We start from the raw sequence: 23,639 nt of genomic DNA, 5'->3' as shown, positions 1-23,639 counted from the left end.
TCAAATATGCTGAATTCCAAATCTGCTCATGGCAAAATTCTTGGTGGTTGATACTGAAGTGTCTGTTATAAAATTAAACTTCCATGTGAGTGCATCCACAAGTCTGTGCTCCTGTGGTTGGGTTTCTCTGATCCTGTGTGGCATGGGTCATTGTGATTGCTACCAGTGTGGCTTTACTCCATTTTGATAGCAATCATACTTTCTCAAAAAAAAAAAAATCTTGTCAGAATACCCCCATGATATGGTCATCTTGGTGGCCCCCAGTGGTGCAGTGGTTTAAACCACCGAGCTGCTGAACTTTCTTACCAAAAGGCCAGTGATTCAAATCTGGGGAGCGGGTGAGCTCCTGCTGTTAGTCCCAGCTTCTGCCAACCTAGCAGTTTGAAAACATGCAGATGTGATTAGATCAATAGGTACCACTCTGGTGGAAAGGTAACGGTGCTCCATGCAGTCATGCCGGCCACATGTCCATGGAGATGTCTACGGACAATGGCGGCTCTTCGGCTTAAAAATGGAGATGAGCACCAAGCCCCAAAGTTGGACACGCCTGGACTTAATATCAAGGGAAAACCTTTACCTTTACCTGTGATTATCTTGGGGTTGCCATGAGTAAGAAATGACTTGAAGGTACACAACATTAATAACAGCAGCACTAGCAGCAGCTGTGGGCAGCTCTCAAAAAGCATCACCTAAAAACACATTTTCATCCCTGAGCCTTAACTAGCTGGGCCAAGGGAAATTGGACTGGGCATTTGCCATTTTCTTTTGCTCTGCTTTGCTTTGTGAGCTGATCATAGAGCATAAAGGTGTCTCTTTTGGGGGATACAGTAGATTGTGATACCTGTTTTAAGTTAACCAGCTCCCCCACTGTTTCCCTGGTATCAAGGAGTTAGAAAACACTTTATGTAGCCTTTGGACACCTCTCCCCCAATATCAGAGGCATAGGCTATGAATCGTAAAAACTTGAAGCACACACTTTGTACCCTCTGCTCCCCTTCCCCACAAGCTTTCTGAAAGAGGGATGAAAATTGATAGGTCTGAGCAGTTGACTCCTTGCCAAAATGAGAACGGATTGTTTATAGCTTGCTTAGCTTATTCAGGCCATGTGCAAGTATTATGAGAAAAATGTAGACGAAACAGATACTTCAAATCGACTGAATATTGTAATGTGAGAGCTGGTCTATTTTGAAATGCACAAATAACGTCGTATATAATATATGTGCTTGAGATCCTGGCTTAAGAGGCAGTTCTCAAAATGTCCACACATACACACATCCCAGCATGGACTATAACTAACCTCAAGTGTATTTTCTTTGGATTGGATAAGCAGTCTTTTTGCGACTGTTAATAAACAATGTCTTGGCTGATGCTTTAGGAACTAAGGGTTTGGGATGGATGGAATATTAAAAAGTTTTTTATAAGCCCTTAAATATATTGGATGTGGAACAGTTTCCCAGGGAGATAATATTTTTTGTGTAATTTCAAGCAAGCAAATTTAGACATCAAGACTTCCAATGCTCAGGCCCAGTTTGTTCATCTGGAGCTTTCTCTTCCCCTCCCCTGTGTTCTTGTTTTTGGCCAGAATCCTCTCAGTTAAGCTAGAAGATAATTGCACAGGCACTTTCACTTTTTTAGAGATTTAGAGATATGGTCCCTAATTTCTCCAATGGTTCACAAGCAAATACGTTGGCCTCTCTCATACTTTTGACTTGCCAATTGGAGAGTTAACTTTCACAGTGAGCTGAAGATTATAGTGCTTCCTTGTCCGCACAGATATGGAAATCACAATATCCACACTGTTACATTTGTCCCAAGTGCTTAATGTATACAGAATCATAACCAATGTTTAGCACCAATCAATGTTTGTTCCTATATTCAAACTGGCTAGTTATAGTTGGTGGTACAATCTTAAATCAGGGTTTGAAGCGAGTCTGTTATTTTGGGTTTATGAGAGGGTGCTAACCTCATGGTACAGTTTAGATACCACAGCCGTTTTGATAGACAGCTAAGAAAAGAGAAAGAGAAAGACATGGGCCTGAAGTTCAGTCGTATTATTCTGAATTGACATTTTCATTGTCTTCGCAATGCAGCCGAAGTGACTTGATAAAGAAATTCCACTAACTTATCTCCACTCGCATGGAGGCCTACTTTGGACTAGATGCGTATTAGATTGTGTTGTAAAAGGCTTATCTTTTTAAAATGTAGGTAAATGAAATAGTGTACCTCTTACAGCATCGTGTCTTTCATACCCCCTAATTCCCTTCTAAAATAAAGAATTCTACAAAGCAATGAATGAACACTTATTGTAATTTTCTGTCGTTTAACTAAAGTTTCGTTCGTTGATGGGCAGTGCATAATAGAAATAGTGATTTCTCCAAATTAGTGGACATAGCGTGCCATTAATTCTTGGAGGGCAGAAAGGGGAAAAATGCCCTATTTAGCAGCCAGTAAGAGGTCATGTTTTTCCCCCTGTGATTGTTAAGCCTTATCAAAAGACTTCAGTGTAGGAATTTTTCAGTAAGTTCTATGAAAAGCCAAGTGTACAGTGTGGACTGGACCACTTTAAATCACAAGCATGTTTTTAGAAAACGTTTTAAAATGTGTAGTGGGATTTCATCTCTTGAAGGTGGCAAACCAACATAGAAGAAGGACCATCACTCCATCGCATAATATTTTGTGCCTGTCTGTTTACCCCTGTGATACGCAAGCTTCCTGCTATTGAGGGGCCTAACCCATCAATAATAGTTGCACATAGGTGCAGATTGTGCCTCACTCCTGTCACTTACCTAGTATGAGGGGACTATTCTGCTTTATTGCCAGCATACCAGCACTGAAGTGACAGGATTATCCCCTTCTCCCACTTTCCTCTCCCTTTTCCTCACTATGCCCAAGACAGTGTTTTACAATTTCTAAGCTATATTTGAAAATTATTATTATTATTATTATTATTATTATTATTATTATTATTATTATGTTTATTCATACCCAAGTAGATACATCATAATTGTAATGGTAACATTTCTTTTAAAATTTGATTTTTAAAAAATTACAGAGCAGCAGAAACAGGAGCTAGGATTATGAGGTTATGTGGAAGAGGGAGTGTGAGACCATAGATTCAGCACATTTGTATGACTGCAGAGATGTGTGATAGCTTGTGCCAGGTATATAGCTGCTATCAATATTTACACATCTATGGATAGTGGCTTCTTGCAATTGCGTTCATGATGATGAACTGACATAAAATCTTTATTGTACTGTCATTTATTGGATTTCCTTGAATATGATTTTTAAAATTGGTCCTTTTATTCATTACATTCTTATGGCAACACTTGCATTTTCTTAAAGAAGCCTTCCTTCTTTCCATAACTTCCATAACTTATCTCATTAACTGTGCTCTGAATTCTTGGTTTTGGTGCTAACTGTCCTGGCCTGAGGCATTTGAGTATTGTGGGATACATGTACTCTGTTATATTAGTCTGTTATTGTGTTCGTTAACGCTGGTTTTGAGAAATTGCAAATACTCTGGATGTATGTCTCCAGTTATAAATTAGTTTTAGTTTCTTAGGTCGTTACAGGTTTTGGAGGAATCTGGTAACGTTTTAAGTCTGTTACACTGCGTCCTTTTCAATTTTTTTAAAAATGACAATTCCCAATACATATTTCTATTATGCACAATACGAGTTTGTGTCCAGAAAATTACTGTATCCTTCTGGTTCTCTCTGTTTTCCCCAACGTTTCTGTTATGCCTGTTGAATCTGGGTTTTTTAACCACATTGTTCAGCGCCTGCTTCTTGGAGGGCAGAAAATTGGTCCTTGAACCTGCAGAGTTGACTAACCCTGTTCTTTCTTATACATATGTCCCACATTCACGATCAAGTTTATTTTCACCCTCCTTCCTTATGGATAATTCATCTTTAACAAGACACATCTCTACTTTTGCCAGGGTTATTGTTGCTGCTGTTGTCGACATCATCATCATTATCTTTAGTTCGTTATACAGAACCATCATTGTATATGACACTTTACAAGAATACAACAGTTCCCTACCTTCAGGATTATAATCTAATTACAAAATGACATAAGAGGAAAAGGGGATGTTGATAGAAGGATGAAGTCCAGCAGATACGGTGTCTTCTTCTTTCCTTTGAGGCAGGAGTTCAGTGAAAAAGCTGCCCTGCTACATTTTTACATTTTTACCCTAGAATCATAGAATCAGGATGCTATGTAATTTCCTTCCTACTATACAGTAGTATTGTGACTTGGTCATTTGTGCACTCCTGGCTTGTCCTATTCTGCCCAGTACCTAAAATATCTAAACTGTCCTTTTGATTCCAAGTATACACACTTTGTCCCCTCCCAAAGAAGCAGGCTAAAACCTTTTTATTTAGATAGGCTTTTAAAGAAGAAGTTTTTAAAGATCACCTCGGGGGTTGCTGTGGTTTTTAACTTTGAATATGTTTTAATGGACTTTAACTGGGAATATTTTAATACTGTTTATATTTCATCCTGTTTTAATGTTTATATATTTTAAATTATAAATTATATGCTGGTGCTTCTATGTTTAGCCGCTTTGAGTCTGGGAGAGATAAAGTGGGGTATAATAAATATGATGATGATGCTGTCTACTCAAGTCACTGTGCAGAGGAAACCCAGAATAGTGGTTTAACCAGACATACCACTTGCAACAGTTTCTGAGAGTGTGCAGTTCAGTTGCATCTCAATTGGATAATTGAATCTCCCACCACATGTACTTAACAACAAAGAGACCAGATCAGAAATTGTGTGCAGGTTGACATTACATTTCATTGTTAAGGTGCACAGTTTGAAAAATGACTATTTTGAGCACAGAATGCGTGTGTTTTTGTTTATTATTTCTCTTGGATCCCCTAAAGGTGATGAACGCAGATGGGACCAACAGGAGAGTCCTTGTGGAGGATAAGCTGCCTCATATCTTCGGCTTCACACTTTTGGGAGATTATATTTATTGGACAGACTGGCAAAGGCGAAGCATTGAGCGAGTTCACAAGCGGACAGCAGAAAGGGAGATCATTATTGACCAGCTACCTGATCTCATGGGTTTGAAGGCTACAAATGTCCATCAGATAACTGGTAAGTGTCTTAGAATCCTTTAATGAAAACCAGATTGCAGTGAGGCAGCTTTCAAAGAGTTTTAAATTGAGGCATTTCATCTGAGATCACCAAAAAAGTGTTCCTTTGCCTACAGTACAGTATCCTTTGTGCCTTCAAGCAGAATGGTAAGGAGCTTGTTGGGGTCAGGTTCAGAGAGACAGTGGTGGAACCTCTTACAGCAGGCATCCTCAAACTGTCGTCCTCCAGCTGTTTGGGCCTTCAACTCCCAGAATTCTCGACACTTGAACAAGCTTGTTAGGGCTTCTGGGAGTTGGAGGCCCAAACAGCTGGAGGACCGCAGTTTGAGGATGCCCACCACATGTAAGTTTGACCTTTGACCATTTTGTCTCATAGATCTACCAGAGTTGGGCAGATTAGATAGACCTTGAGGATGTTAAATACCTGTGTTTGTCAGGTGAAATGTCTGCTGGCGTAAAGAAAACTACTATTGCTGAAAGTGACCTCCCCCTTGTATGGAAGACCCAATGTCCTATTGCTAATATTTCCTTTTTTGGACAAGGTGGTTGGGCATGAGGTGGGCAGCTTCAGATAGTCTTGGAGGAAACAAATTATCTGGACACATTTTTGTCTGGTTTCAGGTCAGAGTGTGGTACTGAGACAGCCTTAGTTGTCCTAATTGACAACCTACCTTTGTGAAACACTGGGGAGTGAAACTTTATTAATCATCCTAGATCTCTTGATGACTATTGAGACAATTGATAATGGTATCTTACTGGATTGATTTTGTAGGCTGGGCACGGTATCACAATAAATCTACATATATGTCCAAACTGGTTCTAGAGAATGGTACTAGGGGATTTTTCCTTGTCCCCATGATTAGCACCAGTTTTAAAGGATGGTGACCAGTACATTTCTGACCTAAATTCAATATGCTTGTATTAGTATTTCACAACATAAACAGCTTGGAATCTTAGTACTTGAAGAAACAGCTTTTCCTATATTTGGATGGATAACTGGACATAGTGAGAACCATTCCCCACTGCTCCCCTATTAGATTTCAGTGCATCAGAAATTGTCACATTACTTCTGACTGATATTTTGGCCTATTTTGGCCTTTTGGATGTCTTTTGTTCATTGTTTTTGGAGGCTGGGAAAGTGAAATAAAATGCCTAATTTGTGGTAGGTTTTGGGTTGACTGGAATTCCAGTGAAAAATTGCCGGAAAGCAAGAGATGAAAACAATCAGTCAAAAATACCTTTTAATACAAGTTTAAAATGGAAGTAGTAAGTGATATTAAATTGAATTAGATGTATAAATTAAATGGATTTGAGCATAAGGCTTATAATATCATACAAATATTAGATTTCATGTGTCCATATTTAGTTGTGACTGAATCAGTCAGCTCAGTAGTCATGCAACAATGACTCTTCAGTTGCACTAATAAAGAAGTTAGCTTTTCTGTAATTTTAACATATGCATCTTATTATCATATAGGAAGATGGCGGTTTTCCCTGTTGTAATAAGAAGAGGTCAGCTTTAACTACATTATTTTGTTTCAATTTCCTTTAGGTACAAATCCTTGTGCAGAATCAAATGGGGGTTGCAGTCATCTTTGCCTGTACAGGCCTCAAGGTTTGCGCTGTGCCTGCCCCATAGGCCTGGAACTCATAAGTGACATGAAGACTTGCATAGTCCCAGAAGCTTTTTTGCTGTTTTCTCGTAGAGCTGATATCAGGAGAATCTCTTTGGAGACTAACAACAATAATGTTGCAATTCCACTCACGGGAGTTAAAGAAGCTTCTGCTCTAGATTTTGATGTGACTGATAATCGCATATATTGGACAGACATTTCATTAAAGGTATTGGTGGTTTTTCCTGCATTTTATATATTAACAAAATTATAGACTGCCCACAAACCTTTAATTAGTGGATGTTAAAATGCATTACATAATGTAATTATATAATCAATTACTATATAATGAAACCTTCCTCTTTCTTCCTTTCCCTGCTTTCTTTGGTCTGCTTTCTTGAGCTCATTGCTGACAAGAGCTCAGCAAACACTGACTCTCAAGGCCATTCTGCAGACCAGGCCTGAGCCCCCCCCCCCCCCTTCTCCACTCCCTCTTGCTTTCAGAGAAGAGGAATTGCAAAAACAAGGCGGGGAAGGTGGAGAGGAAGAAAGAAAGAAAGGCTGCATTATCTTTGGAGCAGAACCTTCCAAACTCTTCAAAGGGATGCAGAGCAGCTCTCTTGCAACTCCTCTTCCAGTGATGATGCAAGAGCAATGCGGGGGGGGGGGGGGAGTAGATGCTCAGACTCACCCTGCATCCTTTTGGAGAGTTTGGAACCCTCTCAAGAAGGGAGAGAAGAAGGGGGCGGAAGAGAGGAAGACTATGTTCTCCTTCAGTCAGAGGCTTCCAAACTTTCAACAGTGATGGTGCTTTTGGGAATCAGGTTGGCGGCAGGTAAAGGGGAGCCACGTGAGTGGGGTTCCACCAGCTGACTAGCCAGCCAGGGAAGTGGGGTGCAGCAGAGCAACTAAAAGCTGGGGGTTTGGGAGCACAATTCTAACGCACCGTTGAGTCTGATGTGCATCCTGATTTGGGAGACAAGGTTTACCTGAAAAAGATGTGCATTAGACTCAAATAAATATGGTACTTTAAAATTTACCATTACAGAGGTGTCGCTGGGTAGCTAAGCTTGTCTATATATATGTGAAAATTTGTTTATACATATGTATGTCTTTAAGTACGGGAAGGGTTTGGAAGAGCAATGACAGAGGAAGATAGACATTATAGCTCACTTATATGTGAAAAGCACTCTGAACCTCACCAATGATGGATCTGGACAAAACTTGGCACACTTACCCACCATGAGAACAAAAAATAATTGAGGGGTTTAGGGAAATTGATTCTGGATGACCAAACTTGACACATATGCCCATTATGACCAACTTTAAATCCTAGTGGGGCTTTTGGCGGGGGGGGGGGGGGGTGTTGACCCAGAATGTTGGGAATTGATGTTTACTCACATCGTAATGCATTTTTTATTGGGACCATTTATAAAATTCAAAACCAAACAATTACTAATGTTTAGTATTACAGAATCCCTAATCCGGATATCGCCTGGTACCTAAGATAGTCTATAATAAAAGTGAAAATGTGTCTGTATGTATGTTTGTATCTACCTGTCTATATATCTGTCTATGTTTGTATGTATTTTCCAAGATACATATCCAGAGACCACTGTGAACCCCATTGAAGGTGGATCTGAACCAAACTTGGCACACATACCTCTCATGACCAACTGGTGGGGTTGTGGGGCAATGGACCTGGAATGATGGGAGTGGTCGTTTGCCCATATCCTTATGCATTTTCTAATGGAACTATTCATACAATCTAAAGGCAGATTATATTTTCTTTTCTAATAATCTAATCTGGACATTGCTGGGCACCTAAACTAGTGTACTATAAAAGGAAGTAAATATCTACCAGAATCCCCACCACAGCTTGTGATACAGCCTGCATTACAAATAGGGTACTGTGAAAACTGTTACTGTTGTAGATCAGGACAGAGAATGAATGATTTAACCAGTGGGCAACATTGCATTGGATGACCCTGGATCTCATGTGAAATTTATTAGTTGTTCTCAGTGGTTTCTAAATGTTGATGTATGGTGTCTATTCTATCTCCTCCCCGCCCCCCCCAAATCCCTTTCTTGCAGACCATCAGCAGAGCGTTCATGAATGGAAGTGCCCTGGAGCATGTGGTTGAGTTTGGCTTAGACTACCCAGAAGGCATGGCTGTGGATTGGCTAGGAAAAAACCTGTATTGGGCTGATACAGGAACAAACCGTATTGAAGTGTCAAAGTTAGATGGACAGCATCGCCAGGTTCTTGTGTGGAAGGATCTTGATAGTCCTCGGGCTTTGGCACTGGATCCTGCTGAAGGGTGGGCTATTTGCTTAATTTTGAAGCTTCAGTGATAACACTACATGTTGTAACAATTTTATTATGATCCAACACAGAAAGCAATTACTATCTCTGGGACTGTTAATATAGAACAGAAGTTCTCAAACTTATTTGGTCTACCACTTCCTTTTAAAAAAATCCCCCAATGCCCCCTAGAACAAACAGAAGGTGTTGTGACAAATGCGTATTATTTTATGTATCTGTATTTCTATCTACATCCTACTGTGGGGTCAAGAAATACAGTGTTGTAAATAAGACACATTAATGCTTGACATTACAAAATTATTTATTAAAACCAACTATAGTAACATTCACAAATACCCACAAAAATTAATAACAAAGGGTAATATGAAAATAAAAATTATGAATAACATTAAAAATTATCCTAAATGAGAAAGATGAATGTGGTGTGCTGCTATCAATTTATTAATGTTCAGTTCTATTTTTGTCAGCAGCATGAATTAAAAAATTTAAATACTTATTACAATTGCATTATTACTAATAGGGCTGGGCAATTCGTTTCGTTAATTCGTTAATTCGTTAAAAATTCGTTATTTTATTAATTACGAAACGATTACAAAACTTTTTTTTAACCCGGAAGTGTTTTTAAATATCGAAACGGCAGGCGCCAAAAAATTTTGTATTTCCGTCCATTTTGGAAATACGTAAGATGGCCGCCTGCCGATGCCGCCGGCTGAGCAAGCGAGCGAGCGGCGAGCGAGAGGGGCGAGCGAGCGGCGACGGTGAGAGCCATTCAGCTGTGAAACTCTCTGCCCCTCACCTGCCCCTCTCTGCCTCTCACCTGCAATCAAAGAGCGTTCTGAACCCCACAAGCGGCGAGCGAGAGGGGCGAGTGAGCGGCGAGCGAGAGGGGCGGGCGAGCGGCGAGCGAGAGGGGCGAGCGAGCGGCGACGGTGAGAGCCATTCAGCTGTGAAACTCTCTGCCCCAGAGGGAGTGCGGTGGAGACTCTTTGAAACAGAGGCTGGATGGCCATCTGTCAGGGAAGGGCTTGACATTTGGGAGTTTTAGTTACGGGGATTTATGGTTCACCTGCAATCAAAGAGCGTTCTGAACCCCACAAGCGGCGAGCGAGAGGGGCGAGCGAGCGAGAGGGGCGAGTGAGCGGCGAGCGAGAGGGGCGGGCGAGCGGAGAGCGAGAGGGGCGGGCGAGCGGAGAGCGAGAGGGGCGAGCGAGCGGCGACGGTGAGAGCCATTCAGCTGTGAAACTCTCTGCCCCAGAGGGAGTGCGGTGGAGACTCTTTGAAACAGAGGCTGGATGGCCATCTGTCAGGGAAGGGCTTTGGGAGTTTTAGTTACGGGGATTTATGGTTCACCTGCAATCAAAGAGCGTTCTGAACCCCACAAGCGGTGAGCGAGAGGGGCGAGCGAGCGAGAGGGGCGAGCGAGCAGCGAGCGAGAGGGGCGAGTGCGCGGCGAGCGAGAGGGGCGGGCGAGCGGAGAGCGAGAGGGGCGAGCGAGCGGCGACGGTGAGAGCCATTCAGCTGTGAAACTCTCTGCCCCAGAGGGAGTGCGGTGGAGACTCTTTGAAACAGAGGCTGGATGGCCATCTGTCAGGGAAGGGCTTTGGGAGTTTTAGTTACGGGGATTTATGGTTCACCTGCAATCAAAGAGCGTTCTGAACCCCACAAGCGGCGAGCGAGAGGGGCGAGCGAGCGGCGAGCGAGAGGGGCGGGCGAGCGGCGAGCGAGAGGGCCCGCCAGAGTGAGTGCCTGCCTTCCCTCCTTAATAATAATTTAAATTTAATAATAATAATTTTAATTTCTCCTCCCTATTCTACTAAATTAATAATTAAATTTAAAAAATATTTTAAAAATATTGAAAAAAAAGGGCGCCATCTTTACAAAATGTTTTGTAAATATTTACGAAATTTCGTAAATACCGAACTTTTTTTTGGAAAATTTTGTAATTATTTTAAATATCGAAACAAAAAAACCCCCCAATTACAAAACGATTTTAGAAACAAATTTTTGCGTTGTTACCCAGGCCTAATTACTAACTCTCTGTCAACACAATTCAGAACTAATTTAAATTAGATGAATACGGGACTTCCTGATGATACACAACATGCTTGCCTGCCAACACTTGCTTGGCCACTGATCGGTTATAATTTGCATTATGTGTATTCATTTGAAAAGTAAAGCAATCACTATGGCATTAATTCTAATACATGACAGATAAAACATGTACGAATTGTTTTTCAAAATTTTATTTCTTCTTTTTATTCAATGCCACTGAATTGCACCCCAGGCTATTACCGCCCTGGCCCCAGTTGTTCCAGCGCCCCAGAGGAAGCACTGGCATAGGCAAAGGTTTTCCACTTATCCCTGTACAATTAACAAGCTGAGAGATCATTACACATTACTAAGGTTTATTGGGTACGGTGTTACTACAGCACAGTCTGCAATATAATCTCAGTTCACATAATGGTCAATCCTATTCATTCTCAGCTGTGATCTGGGATCAGAAGAATTTTTTTCTGCAGTTTTCAATGCACAAAATAATCAGTAGTGGTGACAAGTGGTCTTTCAGGAAAGTTCTTCTCATTGAGGAATCCTAGTCTACAATAACTCTTTTTGCTCATACTAGTGGTTTTCAAACATGTTGATCTGTGAAGGAATAACTAGAACAAAAAAGAAAGAAAGAAAGAAAGAAAGAAAGAATTGAGTTCCCTGAATGGTGGACAGGGATTTAAAATTAATTATCTATTTAAAGGACTAGATACTTGTATTCATTACAAACTGTTTAAAATGGCAGATGTTTTATAATTTACGGTTGTATTCATTCTGCTTTTATTGAACCTGGTTGTATTGTATAAGTATTATATGTTATCAACTATTGTAAACCACATTGCTGGGATTGAAATTTATAAACTGCTGATAACTAATTGGATTTAGCATAGTGCAGAGATAGGGTCCCACTGCTATTTTTTGGACTAAGGCAGTGGTTCTCCACCTGTGGGTCCCCAGATGTTTTGGCCTTCAACTCCCAGAAATTCTAACAGCTGGTAAACTGGCTGGGATTTCTGGGAGTTGTAGGCCAAAACACCTGGGGACCCTCAGGTTGAGAACCACTGGACTACAGTTTCCTGCATTCCTTACCGTAACCTGTGACTGCAGGATATTGCTGTCTGAGAACATCTGGAAGACTGCATACTCCTGTAACACTGTGGTTGGGGGGTGTGGTTTTCCCCATTTAAATGTATTTTAAAACACTGTGGTTTTCCCCATTTAAATGTATTTTAAAACAATCCTTTAAAAAGCATTTAAGACATTGCTCTTTAGAACATTAGTACCAAAAATATGTTACTTTGAAGATATAACCAATGGTCATATTTTTCAATGTACAGGCAGTCCCCAAGTTACAAGCAAGATAGGTTCTGCAGGTCTGTTCTTAAGTTGAATGTATATGTAAGTTGGAATAGGTACGTTTTAAGGTGGAATGTATAGCTTTGAATAGCATAAGGAAAGTTAACACCTCTGTGGTGTTTGCTTGGATATCAGTGCCTCTGATCAGAGGATTTCGCCTCACTTCTGTCCCTGTGATAATTGGATTTTGAAAAACGTGGCTTGTTGTGAAAACAAGGCTTAATACAGCTTCAGTGGAGACACTTTCTCCCCATGATAACTCTTTCAGGAGTGAATTTCCCTTCCAAGGCCCCTTCTGCACAGCTGAATATAATCCCACATTTTCTGCTTTGAACTGGAATATATGGCACTGTGGACTCAGATATCATGAAAAGACAGGAAAGCTTAGAGAATACAATTATGCTGGGGAAAATGGAAGGAAAAAGGAAGAGGGACCGACCAAGAGCAAGATGGATGGCATCCTTGAAGTGACTGGATTGACCTTGAAGGAGCTGGGGGTAGTGACGGCCGACAGGGAGCTCTGGTGTGGGCTGGTCCATGAGGTCACAAAGAGTCAGAAGCGACTGAACGAATAAACAACAACAATGGACTCAGATAACCCAGTTCAAAGCAGATATTGTGGGATTTTCTGCCTTGATATTCTGGTTTATATGACTGTGTGGAAGGAACCTTACCTCCATTCTTAGCTATGAGTTGTTTGTAAGTCGGATGTTTATAACTCGGGGACTGCCTTTATATATTATCCACGGTTTTAATTGTGTATTTCTGTCTATACTGTGAACCACTTTGGGTCCTATATTAAGAGTAAAGTGGAATTAAAATATAACAACATTATTCTTCCTGACTGGTACAACCCCAACTGTGCTTATAAGAAATTATGTTGCCCACTCAGTTAATGTTTAAGTTATACAATTTAGCTGTATTCCCCAGCTATTCCTTCTTCCTTACATTAAAAAAAAGATAATTATGCAATATTTGATTCGTTTCTTTAGGTTCATGTACTGGACAGAATGGGGTGGCAAGCCAAAAATAGACAGAGCTGCAATGGATGGTAGTGAACGCAGTACCTTGGTGCCAAACGTGGGGCGAGCTAATGGACTGACAATCGATTATGTTAAAAGAAGATTATATTGGACTGATCTAGATACAAACCTGATTGAATCATCAAATATGCTAGGTAACTTTTAGTTTTTCTATGGATGCAAAGTACTATTTTTTAGGTCAGGCAAAGTAGTGAAGTAGGCCCTGGAATAAATGAAAGACTTAATGCTCCTGCAAATCTCATCCATCTTGCTTGCTTAACCTTCACACCCCTCTCTTTGGATATTGCTCTTCCTTTCTTATCCTTAAGGTGACGCAAGGCTCATTTTGGTGCTCAGTATGTTGAGACTTAAACAGAACTATTCTTCTGAAAATAACATATTCCAGTCAGCTTTTTTCCCATTCTGTGGTTGGCATTCCAAGAACAGAGCAGACCTTGAGCAGAAAAAATGCGAAACCTTTCAGAAGCATATGGATGGAGATGTATCTTAAATTATTTCACTTTTTAATAATTTATATTCTCGGTGTTTTATCTTTAACTTTATAGAACTATACATGATAGGAAATGTGATGACATTGTTTTCTGTGTTTAGATAAAAATGGTAGACTGTATATTTTACAGTGTAATGCTGTCAGATTTAAAATGCTTTGTTTGATTTTTAAGGTGCATATTAAACATCTTATTTAATGTTCATAGTTTCATAGAATGTCAACAATACACCCATAATTTCAGAAAAAACTATTTTGTAATGTGGAATGAAATGAGTTTGGAGTGTGTTAGTACTTATGCAGAATGAGAGAATTCTACAGATGTATTTGATTAAGAGTCTGATGAATAATAACAACAACAATTTTATTTTATTTATTTATTTACTGTCCTTGTATACCGCCGTTTCTCAGCCTAATTGGTGACTCAACGCGGTTTACAACAAAATATACAGTGCACAGTATACAATTAAAACCATAAAAAACATAATACACAATATTACACGAAATCACAATCCAATACATCTCCTAACTAAAATCGTGGTCCAATTGCATCATCCATATTACCAATCCGTAATCAACACATTCATTGCACCGAATTAGCCAAATGCCTGCTTGAACATCTAAGTTTTTAGTCTTCTTCGCAATACCATCAGCGAGGAGGCTGATCTTACCTCCATGGGAAGGGCGTTCCAACAATAACAACTTTATTCTTATATCCTGCCACCATCTCCCCGAAGAGACTCAGGGTGGCTTACAGACGGCACAAAGTGCCTAAAAACAAAAATAAAAGTGAACACAATATAAAATACAATAAAATAAAAACACATGCACATATAAAAATATCAATTTAGACTCGCTCAAACTGTGATTCTCTAACCATGGCGATACATTTACGTAAACAGGCTGTAAACATTAGGAATAAGTTAAATGCCAACTGCAGTAATGGAGAGAGGACATGGGATAAAGTGCAGGATGTGCTACTACTATACAGGACAACTAGGGCTAAATATTCTCAAAAGCTTGATTGAAGAACCATGTCTCCAAATCCCTACGAAAGGAGGGCAGTGTGGGGGCCTGTATAGTCTCACTGGGGAGGGAGTTCCAAATTCGGGGGTCACCACTGAGAAGGCCCTCTCCCTCATCTCTAGCAGCTGCAATTGTGACAGTGGTGGGACTGAGAGGAGGGCCTCCCTAGCAAATATTAGAGCCCATGCCAGTTCATAGGGGGATACAGTCATGAAGATAGGCAGGACTCGAGCTGTTTAGGGTGTTATAGGTGAGAACTAGCACTTTGAATTGGGACCGGAAACTTATTGGCAACCAATGGAGCTGCTTTAGTAGTGGCATAGTGTGCTTCCTTATATAGTTTGATTTGCAGTGTAGAGAAACGTATTGTTAACTCAGATGCTCAGTATACTTCAACATTCTTTTCATTCACTTAAAACAAAACAGGTCTTGACCGAGATGTTATAGCAGATGACCTACCTCATCCATTTGGCCTGACTCAATACCAGGATTACATCTACTGGACAGATTGGAGCCGGCGTAGCATTGAGCGTGCCAACAAAACCAGTGGCCAAAACAGAACTATAATCCAAAACCACTTGGATTATGTGATGGATATCTTAGTCTTCCATTCATCCCGGCAAGCTGGCTGGAATGAGTGTGCTTCCAGTAACGGGCATTGCTCCCACCTCTGCTTGGCAGTGCCTGTTGGTGGTTTTGTTTGTGGATGTCCAGCACACTATTCCTTGAACTCTGACAACAAAACATGTAGCGGTAAGCCATAAACATAAATGACAATTTAGGTGGTATAGAGACTACTGTGTTTTTGTGGTTCTGATTGGAGTACAACTACAGTAGTATTTCAGATGCAGACCAAAATGAATTGCAGCTGTTGTGGTAGAACTAGGAATACACCAAATGAAGTCCCATAAATATTTACAATGCCAAAAAGATTTATTGAAGTCTTGGGGAGCCTGGTTCAGGCAGATTATTTATTAAAAGCCAGCAACTTTTTAAAAATAAAGGCTTCATCCTGTGTGCCCAGGATATATTACATACGGTATATGCATTGCTTATATAATGACAGTAAATCTTACACTAACTGTGGATCAATATTTTTATTTCTTCATCACGGTCTCTGTGAATCACATAAACGGGGTAATCTGCACCTGCCCAGAGTACCTTTGGAACCTAAGACAAATTGTATAATGAATTAGACAACTAAGTAAACACTGCATGTACTGTTCTGGAAGTTCTTTCTCCCAGTCCTTTCCCTTGTGGGGAAAGTTTTTTTGTTATGTATCTTCTGTGATTTCCTTCAACATCCTTTTCCAAGAGCCCAATGTTAATATGCTGGGATTTGAGTGAGAATTGACTCCGCAAACAGCCTGGTTTGCACCAGTGTTGTTCCCCCAACGGATCCCCAGTACCACTTCTTATTGAATCCAGACCCTGGTTTACTACTGAGTGCTCAAACAAAAGCCTACCCTCAGAATAGGATTACAAACCATGTGTCTTGGCTGAGTCAGTTGTGTTTACCAAATATATAACTATACTCAGGTAGTGTGGTTTTATTTTATTAAACAAAGATTAAATATCATGTGAATACCCTGCATGCCTTGCTCCTCACTTTGTGCAACCAAAGAAAGCAAGCTTTTGCTTGCCATAGTTTCCTTTCTCATCCAATCTGACAAATTCTGATTAGTAGCTTTTAGAGTATGAAGCCATGATTTTATTGTTGTCTTCCATGCCATCATTATCATAGAGGTGGAGCTCCTGTTTGCTAGATAATATCTCTTTTGCAAAAATGTTTGTTAACTGTAATTTCTGTAAGCACTTTTCTTTAAATACTTTTGTTTGTTTAAGGCATTTTTGTCCAATTGCTTGTCCTCTTTTGTATTTGTTTGTATTTAAATATCAGCTCCTACAAGTTTCTTACTCTTCAGTCAGAAGAATGCAATCAATCGCATGGTGATAGATGAGCTGCAGAGTCCAGATATCATCCTTCCAATCCACAGCCTCAGAAATGTTCGAGCCATCGACTATGACCCACTAGACAAGCAGCTATACTGGATTGACTCCAGACAGAATGTTATCAGGAGATCACAAGAGGATGGCAGCCAGGTATTTAAACATGGATAGTTTGGTTTTGCAACAGGATTGGGAAATAGGGTAGAAGGGCTGTTTCAAACATTTTATAAAAAATTTTGATGTCCTATACCTTATTCTGGAGAAACACTTAGAGCTAATTCCTTAAAAAATGAGCATGTTGATGTTAAATTTTGAAAGCAAGAGATATGTTCTGAATATGCATATTAAATGGCTTTCCGATATTGTAGTTTTCAATAGATATAGAATGTTACAAACTGATGAGTTAAAATCAAAAATTGCTTTTGTTCAGACTGGTAAATTACTTCGATTTACTTGAAAGTTAAAGAAATTAAGTACAGGGACAGCTTTATGTTAGGCAAAATGTTGAAATGTACAGGAGGTTGGCATAAAAGACAAGACAAACAGGCATGAGGGTTTGGAGGGGGGGGGGGTTGAGGGAAGTCCAGATTTCTGTTCAATTCTCTCCTTAATTCCCTACTTAATTCTGCTAGAATGGATGGTGAGGGAGCTCATGCAATTACCTGCAACAGTTGTAGAATGTTTGTATTCTTGCCAGAGGATGTGGGTAACTATACTTGTAGAAATGCAAGTTGCTGGCCCTTTTGGAAGTCTGGAGGCCCATGTATCCACACTACAGCATACAAGGGAGGAAGAGGCAATAAAAATGAAAGGGAATAAAAATGAAATGTACAGGCACAGGATAGGTGAGACCTGCCTTGAAAACAGTACATGTGACCAGAAGACAGAAGGGTGACCAAAATGATCAAAGGTTTGGAAACCAAGCCCTATGAGGAATGACTTAGGAAGCTGGGTATTTTTAGAGAAAAGAAGACTGAGAGGGGATGTGACAGCCATGTTTAAATATTTTTAATGATGTCACAATGAGGAGGGAGCAAGCTTGTTTTCTATTACTCTGGAGACTAGGATATGGAGAATGCAGAAAATTGTAGGAAAAAAGATTCCACCTAAATATTACAGATAACTTTCTGGCAGTAAGAGCTGATTCATAGTGGAATATGCTGCCTTGGAAACTCCTTCTCTGGAAGTTTTTAAGCAAAGGCTAAATGGCTATCTGCCAGGGTGTATGTGTGTGTGTGTGTGTGTGTGTGGCTTTGATTGTGCTCGTCCCACATGGCAAGGATTTGAACTGGATGGCTCATCTTGTTTCTTCCAACTCTATGATTCTGCAAAATAGAATACAGAGTGAGTCATGTTTCCTATAATATCAAAAAAGAGAGTTCAGAAATAAGGTGTGTGGGAATAGCATAGGGAGAGCTCTATGTTATTCTGCTTTTTGGACATTATAAGCAGAAGCATGAGCATCAGCAGGGTTCATCACTTTTCTGTAGTTTGGTAGAAGAATTGTGCATTGGCTTGCTGTAGAACAATGTCCAGTTCTCCTCTGCTTGTTTCCTTGAATCAATCTGTTTCTCGCCTCTTTACTCTCAGAGCTTCACAGTTGTGATGAGTCCAGTTCCAAATCAGAACCTAGATATACAACCTTATGATCTGAGCATTGACATCTACAGCCGCTACATCTATTGGACTTGTGAGGCCACCAATGTAATCAATGTGACACGCCTAGATGGGAAGCCGATGGGAGTAGTGCTGAAAAGTGATCAGGATCGGCCCAGAGCCATTGTTGTGAACCCAGAGAAAGGGTAGGTGGAGTACTGCATGGTGAATTCATGCTTAAGGACCAAGTCCTCTTTTCCCTTGCTTCCTTCGGTCTGTTCAGTTATTATTGTCTTCTCTGTTCTGTTTTGTGAATTTAAGATTCTTTTATTCACATTGCAAATGGTAAAAATGAATCTTTTTGTGCAAGAATCCTATGCCTCAACCCACCACCAAATTCAAGTGCCCTTTGTTATATACAGACCATATCATAACAATACTTGATCCATTATCTTTCAATACCAACACAGTAGAAAAAGAAGGATCCTCACATTCTTTCAGAGCATCTCCATCAAATCGGGAACAAGTCATAGGTTATTATTGCATCCACAGATGTGATCTAAAACCTGTTGTGGTTGAGTAAGATGTAAAAAGAGACAAACCAGAGATTATTTGACTCTATCTAAGCTACTGCTATCTACCTTATTTATCCAAATGGGCACCTGGCTGTGGCTCATGAGTAATTGTTTATCGTAATTTGAGTGGGACCCAACTGTGCCTTTGTCTGAGGCCAGCCCTCCATTTTGATAGATGCATATAGAAAAGGAGCTTAAAACTGAACTGAACCTTGATGTGTGGAAAACAAAGTCCCAAAGCTCTTTAGAATAAATCTTGAAAAAACCCACGATATGTTCACTGTATGGTTGCCATAAATCACAAATGACTTGAAGGCACACAATAATAATTCTGTACTAGCCAGCTCATTATATTCGGTTGAATATAAGGCTGTAGACCTTTTAATATAGGATGGAGCAAATCAGTGTACTTCTAGATGAAGACACTTCATTGGTGCAGGGTCCATTTACTTCCATGATCCTACCAGTTACGTTATAGGAAGAGAGGAAGGTTGACGAACATATTTTTTCTGTTTAGTTTTTCCTCCCAGATATTCTCCATTTGGTTCTGTTGGGAAGAAAAATAACTTTGGTTGCTCCACTAAAATTATTTTCCAGACAGTTGCAAAAGCCCTAACTATTTTCTCTTGCCCTATAGTAGAACATTTTCTGTTGAACAAGAAACAATCAGTGCCGTGGAACGTCCTCTTGGGATAAATCTTCTCTCTCATGAAAGGGAAAGCTTGCAGTATGACCTCATGGGGACTATAGGATTTATGTCCTCGTTATCTTAAATTCCGTTTCACCTTTGAGACCACGTTTATATGTATAAATTAAATTTGAAATTTGTTTTTGAGGTGAAAGCAAGAAAAAGGTGTTATCTAAACCTTTCCCAACATATTGGAGCTCAGTCCTGGTTATAAGCCCATATTTAGGCAATTTTTGCTTTCTCTTTTGTCTCAATAGCCCAGTGGCAATTTTGAGGTCAAGGCATATGTTTGCTTTCAGCTGAGATTTGGAAGAACTCCAAGAGCAGATTGGTATTTTGTGGTAGTTCAATGAGGCAGTAATAGAATGGTGTTCTGAGATGGTTTTTAAGCAACTGATTTTAAAGTGGATATAAGTGATTTTAATGTTCGTGTATATTTATGGTTTTATGTCCCAGCATTGGATGTTTGCTGTATATGTGTTTTGCTCCACCGTGAGTCCCCTGCAAGGTGAGAAGGGCAGAATATAAATGTTTCAAATAAATAAACAATCATTCTCAAAACAAATGATGCAAAATTATTTGCTTTCTCATTTCAGAATGCTGGAATTCATTCACTCAGTAATTCAATCAAAAGGGTGCAGAATATTTGCCAACTGAATAAAAGGCTAGGAAAGGGAGGAATTAAAGGAGATGACCTAAATTCTCTAACTTTGTTTTTACAGGTACATGTATTTTACCAATCTCCAGGAAAGGTCTCCTCCTAAAATAGAAAGGGCAGCATTGGATGGAACTGAACGTGAAGTCCTCTTTTCTAATGGACTGAGCAAGCCAGTTGCCTTGGCAGTTGACAGCCAGCTAGGCAAGCTGTTCTGGGCAGATTCTGACTTGCGAAGAATTGAGAGCAGTGATCTTTCAGGTATAGTAGCCCGTCTTTGCTTTCTAATATGTGATTGAGATCCAGCATGTTTTATTTCCCCATTTTCTTTTTTTTATTATTTGTATAAAAAATCAAGTTATATTGAAAGTAAAAAAGGAAAAGAAAAAAATCAAGGGACTATATAATTAAGATAAGTAAACATCAGGAAGAACATCCTTGACTGTAAGAGCTGTTCAACTGTGGAACTCACTGCCTGTGGTGGAAGTTCCTTCCAAAAAGGCTTTTAAATAGAGGCCAGATGGCAATCTGTCAGGGTGCTTTGTGCTTTTCCAGCATTTTAAAAAAACTAGTTGACTTCTGGTCTGTCTTCACAGTGGGGTGTTGTGTAGTTTCTGGGCTGTATGGCCGTGTTCTAGCAGTATTTTCTCCTGACTTTTCACTTGCATCTGTAACTGGCATCTTCAGAGGATCTCCATGGTAGATGAAACATCAGGAGAAAATGCTGCTAGAACATGACCATACAGTAAGTTTTTAATTTGTTCATCTATTGTGTTGAGAAGATACACCTGCTGTGTAAATTTTTGTTCTAATTATAAGACATTATAAGTTGTACAGGGTGAGACAGCATAACTTCCTTTTTTCAAAACTTAATAAAACCCATTGCATGAATCAGAATTTTTTTTATAATGTAGGCGCATACCTAAAGTTTTGTTTTACGTAGTTTTGAAGATCAAATTAGGTAGGTGACGTCCCCCATTCTCCATACACTGAGTAAACCGATTTCTGGCGTTTGTCATGACTCTTGCCAGCATGGCATGATTGGTCTTCAAATCTTGTAGGGTCCTTGGATGGATCACATAAACACGGGATTTCAAAAAGCCCATAGAAAAAAAATCACACGGGGCCAGATCTGAAGAGCGGGCCGGCCACTCCAAATCCGCTCGAAAAGTAGGCCTCAATGGCAAAAGCACGCTCCTCACTGTTCCAACACATGATGGCGACTGAACTGTGTCAGGACAAAACTTTATACTCCTGCCTCTCGAACGAGACCAGTAGCGCTCCTCTATGTCTTCAACCCACTGAATGGTGCGCATTTTAAAAAAGGAAGTTATGCTGCCTCACCCTGTATTATTTATCTTCCAATAATTCTTAACTCTTTCACATTTCCATAACATGTATAAAGGGTACCTTTCTCCTTCTCACATTTCCAACATAAATCTTTCCTGGTTTAATATATTTTAGCTAAGACTTAAATCTTTACTTCTTCCCTTGCCATACAAATTTAGATACATCCCTTTGCCATTGTTTAAATGGTTTATCCGTAGCTATCGCAGGGATTGGTTGAAAAAGAAACAAAATCTGTGACAATGCATTCATTTTTATCAAAAAGAGTCTGCCTAATAATGACAATTGTAACTTGTTCCATTTGCAAGGCTTACTAATTTTCCCTTTTTATGAAGTCCATCTGAAGCATTTGCTGCAGAGTCCACTGTTTATTATGCACTGCACATTGTTACAAACAGATTCATGTAAATATCTAAAAGCGCCATTAGGTGATGGGGTGCACATTTTTTTGTGGTCATTGTTTGTTCAGCAACCCATATTCATATGGATTCACAACCCACAGATTGAGAAGCTCTGGTCTAGCCCACATTTTACTAGTCTCTTTGTGAGGATATCACAGGAAACCTTTTCAGAGGCCTTACTGAAATCAAGATATCCACAACATTCCCTTAATCTCCCAAGCTTGTGACTCTGTCAGAAACAGATAAGATTTATCTGACGTGACTTGTTTGTAGTTTCTATATAGCTTGCAACAAAGGTGAGAAAACCCTCTTTGAGAATACAAATACGAAATGGATGTAAACTGTTCTGGCTGTGGCTCAGTTTTCAACCTTATTTTTCTTTCTTTCTAAAGGTGCCAATCGTGTAGTATTAGAAGATTCCAACATACTCCAACCTATAGGACTGACAGTATTTGAAAATTGGCTCTACTGGATTGATAGACATCAGCAGATGATTGAAAAAATTGACATGACTCGTCAAGACAGACGTACAAAAGTTCAGGCTCGCATTGCTCAACTCAGTGATATACATGCTGTTAAAGAACTCAACATGCAGGAATATAGTAAGTGAATGGTCCATGGCATTCAGAGTTAAGAGCTATTTGCTGTACAGTACAATCTATATGATTTTCAGCTCTATCTGACAACATACTGCACACCCACTCTCGTGGTTCAAGAATTCTATGTCTCTTCAGAGATTGAATAAGGGAATGCTGGGTTATTTTGTATGCTGCCTTGGTTTCTTGAATGAAAGGCAGGATATATACATATATTTACACATGAAAAGTGTTGTGTTTTCTAATCCTTCAAATATGATACCTGAATTTTACCCAGTAATTGATTTCTGTGTTTATGATTAGAGGTTAGTTCATATTTTTCTGAAGGAGCAATAGTCTTGCAAATAGATTCTAATACTAAATTCTAGCTGGTTCTGATTCAAAGCTTTCAAGAATTAATCTTTCAGCAGAAAATGCAGTGTTGGTGGGCATGCTGCCTTGGACAGGAATTTGTCTGCCACTGGTTGTCTCCATGAGGAAGAATCCATTGCCAAGTTCTCAGGATGTTTCCTGGAATCTGATTTGAAAGTCTCTAATGCAAGCTGTCATCTTTTTAAAGAGGAGCTTTCATACATTAAGCATTTTCTACTCTTACATTATTTTGCAGAACTGCACCCTTGTTCCCAGGATAATGGAGGTTGTTCACATATTTGTATTGTGAAAGGTGACGGAACCACACGTTGTTCTTGCCCCATACACCTTGTCCTGCTTCAAGATGAACTTTCTTGTGGAGGTATGTTCTTCTCTCCCCTTCTTTTTCAATGTTATACCATCTCTCCTTCCTCCTTTCCTCTCTCCCTCTTTTCCTTACCTCCTTCTGTCTCCC

The 23,639-nt window shown here is 39.8% G+C and overlaps 1 protein-coding gene across 1 annotated transcript in view; it reads left to right on the top strand.

Moving 5' to 3' along the window:
- The window catches only part of LRP6 (LDL receptor related protein 6), an 84,613-nt gene that overhangs the window by 43,465 nt on the left and 17,509 nt on the right, over positions 1-23,639 (top strand). The window contains exons 8-17 of the mRNA XM_060778094.2: positions 4,893-5,109; positions 6,661-6,950; positions 8,816-9,042; positions 13,442-13,626; positions 15,432-15,758; positions 16,906-17,108; positions 18,546-18,757; positions 20,537-20,730; positions 22,610-22,819; positions 23,421-23,546. Of these exons, the coding sequence (XP_060634077.2) occupies positions 4,893-5,109; positions 6,661-6,950; positions 8,816-9,042; positions 13,442-13,626; positions 15,432-15,758; positions 16,906-17,108; positions 18,546-18,757; positions 20,537-20,730; positions 22,610-22,819; positions 23,421-23,546 (2,191 nt within the window). The remainder of the gene's footprint in view (positions 1-4,892; positions 5,110-6,660; positions 6,951-8,815; positions 9,043-13,441; positions 13,627-15,431; positions 15,759-16,905; positions 17,109-18,545; positions 18,758-20,536; positions 20,731-22,609; positions 22,820-23,420; positions 23,547-23,639) is intronic.

This window comes from Anolis sagrei, chromosome 5 (assembly GCF_037176765.1).
Source record: "Anolis sagrei isolate rAnoSag1 chromosome 5, rAnoSag1.mat, whole genome shotgun sequence".
Lineage (NCBI taxonomy): Eukaryota > Metazoa > Chordata > Lepidosauria > Squamata > Dactyloidae > Anolis > Anolis sagrei.
Note: the sequence above shows the minus strand (reverse complement) of the source record. Positions and strands in the feature narration are given on the sequence as shown.